This window comes from Toxotes jaculatrix, chromosome 16 (assembly GCF_017976425.1).
Source record: "Toxotes jaculatrix isolate fToxJac2 chromosome 16, fToxJac2.pri, whole genome shotgun sequence".
In the NCBI taxonomy this organism is placed as follows: domain Eukaryota; kingdom Metazoa; phylum Chordata; class Actinopteri; family Toxotidae; genus Toxotes; species Toxotes jaculatrix.
In genome coordinates, this window is record NC_054409.1 from 8,259,680 (window position 1) to 8,265,679 (window position 6,000).

The 6,000-nt window shown below is 38.2% G+C and overlaps 1 protein-coding gene across 1 annotated transcript in view; it reads left to right on the plus strand.

Annotated features, from left to right (window-relative positions):
• si:ch211-196i2.1 (collagen alpha-1(I) chain) overlaps nucleotides 1-4,601 on the plus strand; it is an 85,324-nt gene extending 80,723 nt beyond the window's left edge. The window contains exons 66-68 of the mRNA XM_041059467.1: nucleotides 90-170; nucleotides 511-693; nucleotides 1,736-4,601. Of these exons, the coding sequence (XP_040915401.1) occupies nucleotides 90-170; nucleotides 511-693; nucleotides 1,736-1,885 (414 nt within the window). The 3' untranslated portion in view covers nucleotides 1,886-4,601. The remainder of the gene's footprint in view (nucleotides 1-89; nucleotides 171-510; nucleotides 694-1,735) is intronic.
• Nucleotides 4,602-6,000: the final 1,399 nt, after the last annotated feature.

Genomic DNA, 6,000 nt, shown 5'->3' on the forward strand with positions numbered 1-6,000 from the left:
CATTCACCTTCACAAGCTTCTCGTATATGAAATCAGGAGTTACATTCATTCTGATTTGCAAACGTGTGCCTTCCTGCCTCTGCCTGCAGCTGCCCATGAAAGCTTGGATGAAGGAATTTTCTGAGGAGGGATCTTTTGAGTGGCTCAGCAGGTTGGAGCAGGGGTTTCAGGTGGGTGAAACGCTCTGGATGGAGCAACCACAATAAACTTAAACCCTAATATTTCAATCCACCTCTCCAGCAGTTTCAAGCTGCTCATTGGCAGATGATTATTTTCATTAAAACTGCCCATCTTTGCCCATCACAGTATGAGATCAGGTATTTTCTACAGTAATTCTCTAGTATTGTTTTCTGTCATGTTTCATGGTTTGACATGACATTGTGTTCATATTCCATTGAATTAGTGTTTGTTTTCACCTGCTAATACTGCCATTGTGGATCAGTAATTATGAAGCAGAATGCTATGTATAATTCAATTATTATTAAATTAAATTATTATTTGTGTCTTCAGTTTTACTACCCAGGTGCCAATGTGGTCCAGATGCGTTTTCTGAGGTTACACAGTAGCACTGCCGTCCAGAAGGTGACCTACACCTGCCATCCAGGACACAGGCAGGGCCAGACAGACAGAGACATCAAATTTCTGACTGACACAAGGAAGCAGAGTTACCTTGGAGCACTTAAAGACTGTGTGGTATGTAAGGAAGTCTCTAAATGTCCTATTGTATTTCTCTTTTCTCTTCTATCTACTCTTCAGAGCTTTTAGGAAACACTAGTCAATCTACTGATGTCATGTAGCATCAGTTTTACATGAGAGAGTATTGATCACATGTTGAGTGACAGCCATGAGCTCTCTCCTCTGATTTGGGCCTTCCCTGATTGGTTTGAAGGGTGAGGTTCTGTTATGACCTGGCTCAAATGGCCGCAACAAAAGGGAGACACACCACAGAAAACAGTTAAAAAGCCAATGTTTTTATTAGACCAAATTGAAATGGATGGGGAAATCAGTACAGTCAGTGGTGTATGATGTGCATGAGTGGAAAAGAAGTGTGGGTGTGGGTGTTGTGCAATGCAGTGTAAGAAAACATAACCAAACCCAGGATGTGGTGTATCTGTGGAGGAGAGCAGAGAGGGTGGTTAATCTGAAGCCACCGCCTGTATAACCTGGGACACACTGGGCACCACAGGTGTTCCAGATGATTGACCTCTCCACGGTAAGATATGTTTTGGAGCATATTTTTAGACAAAAGTGACATACAGTAGCTTATTAGAACAGTTCTTTATGGTCATTGTATTATTTTCATTGTTAGCAGTAGTTCTGTTTGTTGTTGGTATGAAGGACAGAGGAACCTGACGTCTCTGGACATATTGTAGAAGGATCTGAAGCTCTGGTAATGGTTTGAGGTGGAAGACATCATATTTATGGAACTTAGGTTGTTAGTCCTTCAAAATCCTGGATACAACATCTGGCATCCCTGGAAACACAGAAGAAGGGTTATCTCATAATCAGAGGAGTGAAGGTGTCACCTTGGGTATTTTCATATTCGCTAACATTGTATAGACTAAGCAATTAATAGAAAAAGAATCAACAGATCATGGGAATGATCATTAATTGCAGATCGACTTGGTGTAAACATAAGATAAAATATACCAAAGTATTACGGTCACATAAAAACATGGGAATGATGTATAACATTTAAGTGTAAAACATATGTATTCTGTTTCCTGTGTATCAGCCCGGGGAGGAGATGGTTTCTGGACCTCGTGAGTCTGTGTTCGAGTTTGAGGACCTTCAGCTGCTTCCTCTGAGAGACTTGGCACTAATGGGAGGTGGAAACTTCACATATCAGTTTGGCTTCACTGTCGGACCTGTGTGTTTCAGCTAGAGGTGCTAGAAGTCTGTGCCGTCCCCAGAGGACTCATGGGTCCAGGACACAAACTTCTGTTCAAGACATGGACACCAAGAGGACAACTGGAATATATCCTCCAATTTCTGAGGACGTCACCTCCTTTTTGTTATGTATTTGGGGATTTGATATCTCAAGTTGAGTGACTCCATATTAATGAATTTGAGAGGGCACAAGGGCCCCCAACTTTTTCTTTCACAGAGAAGTCAAGTTTGTTTACAGAGACATTTATCTTGTATTGAATAATTTAAAAATGTATGTTTTTTTTATCCTTTATATACGGTGTGTTTTTCCTCTGTTTGATTTTTGTTATGTATTCAGGGCTTCTGTTATAGCCTGCCCATTGTGTATATAAAAGCCAAACTGTCCCAACTGACCTCTTAACAATGTGTTCTGAATGGGGACACAGCTACTGTCGTCCCATTGGCCTAATGTGACCAGGCCAGTAAATTCTCATTTGACTGTACATCCACTGCTTTAGTGCTGCAGGTGAACTGATGTGTCACTGTTCTCAAGGTGCTGATCAACATTTATGTGAAAGACCAACATTTATTTAATTCCGAAAACAGTCAAAGGGGGTCAGTCATATTTTACATACTTGATGCTGTCTGTTGTCAACAGCAAGACCCAATTTCCTCATTTTATTGAAATACAAAACAGCGTATTAGAGCATATACAGTTTCATATAGTTGTTTTTTTTTTTTTTTCACATCTCAGGTATAAAACTTTAATGATATATACATGGGCACTGAAGCTGTTGTTGCCGCAGTATGTTGGATCAGTTTTGTTGTTTAGTTCTAAAACAAGACAAAACAAAACAAGCTTAAGAAACATTAAAGGATAAATCCATGAAAGGACCAGAACCAACAAGGGATTGATTTACGATCAAGTATGGCCCCTGTAGACAAACCCTCTGTACCACAGAGCTCCACTGTTGTCCAAAACTATTAAAAACACATCAGTGAGCCACACTGTTACAATGGGTGACATGTTCCTTCATTACAATGAACACACACACTGTAGTTTCTTTCAATTCAATCCCACACACTCCATCCTGCTGCTGGAAATAGTCAGTGGAGCAGCAAATGTGTATTAATGTGCAGTTGGAAACGGTTCCCAACAAAGTCACTATTTTGTTTGGTTTGTAATGTTTGACGAAAACTACACCGCCCAGCTGTTTTAGACTTTTAAATAAACAAAATTATGCAATATTAGCTGTTTTTAAAGATTTACATTTTCAAGAGGAACAAATAGGTTTGGGAAACAGTTCCACTGATAGTAGGGAGGTCAGGAAGTATTCAGAGAGGAACTAGCACAATGATGGTTTTGGTCTTTTCATGGGATTTACTGACATTAAGAAATCAGTATAATAACAGCAGCCTTATCCTATAAAGTGATGAACTCCTGCACATTGTTAATATTGTTACAGTTTCAGTCATCGGTCATTGTCAGGCTTTAAACAACAATACAATACGCAGCATGTTTGTAAAATAGCCACAGTCTGCATCAGCCACTCACGAACTGGGTCAAACAGGAACACCTGAGATGATTCAACATTCAACAATCTGTCAGAATACAAACACAGAAGGGCCAGTCGACACTTCTCATTGGAGATTAGAAAGTATGAAAAATGATTGCTTCCCAAGCACAAAAGTGACTGACGTGAGCACAAAATGGCATTTCAGTCTGGGCATTAAGGTACTGTTTCCTCCCATTTCCCTGAAAGTCTATGACAAAAATGTAGCAGCTGCGTTAGTACCACATTTCCTCTAAATTTCATTCTCCTACACACCTGTCTAATAGGTTTACATTACATTATTTACTATTTTAACCATAGAAATGTTAGATTCAAATTTGTTAAGGTGATCATCTCTGTTTTTTTCTATGCTCATGTAACCAAAAACTGAAGTTAAGCAGCCAGAGCTCACAGATCAACTTATTTCCTCACAGAACAATGCTGTAGCTTCTTTCACTGTACTGTAAAGATCAGGCATCGGTTTGGCTGTATAGTAAGTAAAGCGTAGCAGCCCAGTCCTGCATAGCTTCTTTGGCCACTGGTGGAAAAAGAAGTGCCTATTACTCCCCCACTTAGTATTGAGTAATTGCTGTCGGTTTGGATTTGTGCTTCATTCAATCTGAGAAGTGCTTGGGTGCAGAGAAAAGAAGCAAGCCTTGTAGCTTCTCAGCAGAGTCAGGATCTGGTGTTTGTGTCCCAGAGCCGGTCAGCAGCGAGTGATGTGCGGACTGTACATCATGTAGAGTCCAAAGAGAGTGGTAGATACATTTGAGTAAGATCTCAGGGAGTTTGTGGTGAGAGTGTAGTCTACCAGCTCTGAACCTGGGAAAACACCAAAACTTAATTTTCTTCCTGAGATGTGCCACTAATGGAGAGGAGATGTACTTAATTTTAATGTCAGCCACATTAATTGGATTAAAGTTCACTGGTAAGCGTCTTAGTCACAGGTCTGCAAATTCTGGCCTAGGGTTTCTTTTTTAAATGTTTTTCATTTTTGTATTCAGATTTGTCATATCATCATTCCACATGATTGCCTTAGCTGGCTGAGACTGATCATTGTTACTTTACTTTTTGTACAAATTGTCTTTTTTTTTTAAAAAAATGAAATGACATGCTGGACATCTGTCTTGTGTGATCCCTCCATCAGCTCATTCAAAGAATTGTGTCAGCTGAATTAAAAAAAACATAACCAAAGGCTGACTCGGTGTACTTCATCATTACGTCTGATCTTTGGACAAAATTGAATTTTGGCACAGTGGTGTCACTACATGAAGAGTCAAATCCTGTACCAAATTTCACAGCAGTCCATCCAATATCCAATAGCTGTCCAGACATCTACTCAAAGCCACATGGCTACCAGGTGATATTCTCTTTTTATTCTCTTTAAATGTCTGAAGCAGTATAAAGGATACAGCTAACAAATGTGTCATCTCACCGGATACATCCACTGTGTGGTGCTCTTGGATTTCCATTTAGCTGCCATCTCTTTAAACTGGCTGACAGAAACCATTAATCTGTTGAAGAACCCATAATTACAACATCAGCCATTTGTCAGGTTCTGCTCCAAGTAAGCTTTTAAGAAAAAAAAAAAAAACTTCAACAAAAAAGAAAAAAAAAATCAAATTTAATGTAATAATAAAACAAAATTAAAGATAATAAATTGATCCAGAAAGCAGTGCATGTATTAGAAAGTATGCAATAATATTTTAATATTAGTGAAGGAATAATGGGTGACATTGCAAATCAATCATTGCATCATTAAAGAAAAATGTGACTACAACAACTATTTTTTGAAAATATTGCTGGCACGTTTATATATATATTTATATTTATATACAGAGACATCAAATACATACATCACTGAGGTTTCTGAACTTCACCCAAAGCTGCACCCAAAGTCTCCAGCTGTAGGATTTATCTTTGACTTTCTCCCCTTAGCCCCTCCCTCTGCCTCCTCTTAAACAGTAACAGTGCCTGTAAAGCCCCAGTAAAGGAAGCAAGTGTTGGTGAAGCTAGCCTTTAAATGTAATTAAATTTTTTAAAAAAGTGTGATTAATTCATTCTTTATTGTTTTGCCTTTAAATCATCTTAAATAACAGAATGTAGTGATCAAAATCAAAGACCAGGATTATGTTGTATTATTTTTATTTTATTTTTCTAATCCCACAGTTTCTTACAATTTCCCAGAATGACACTGATATGAAACTGAAAATTATAAAGAAATAACTTGGAAAAGATGTTTGGAATTTGGTCAGAAGGAAAAAAAACACAGACAGTGTTCAAGTCATGCACTTTAAATGAAATACTTTCAGTTCATTGTTAGTGTAATCTCGAGTTCTTGAGTCAACTGAAAAGGCAGAAATGTAAACAATTTGTTATACAGGCAACCATGAAATTCAGCTTCACAGAGGGGTTTAAACTTCCAAATGAATAAATCACATAAAATAAATGCAAGAATAATATTTACATCTTGAAATAAAAGAGAATTTCTCTGTAGTAGGATAATTTTGAATAAAAAGCACATATCATTTTACGGACATCACCTGCAGAAGGCTTCAGCAGCTGAGGGTGCTAAGGG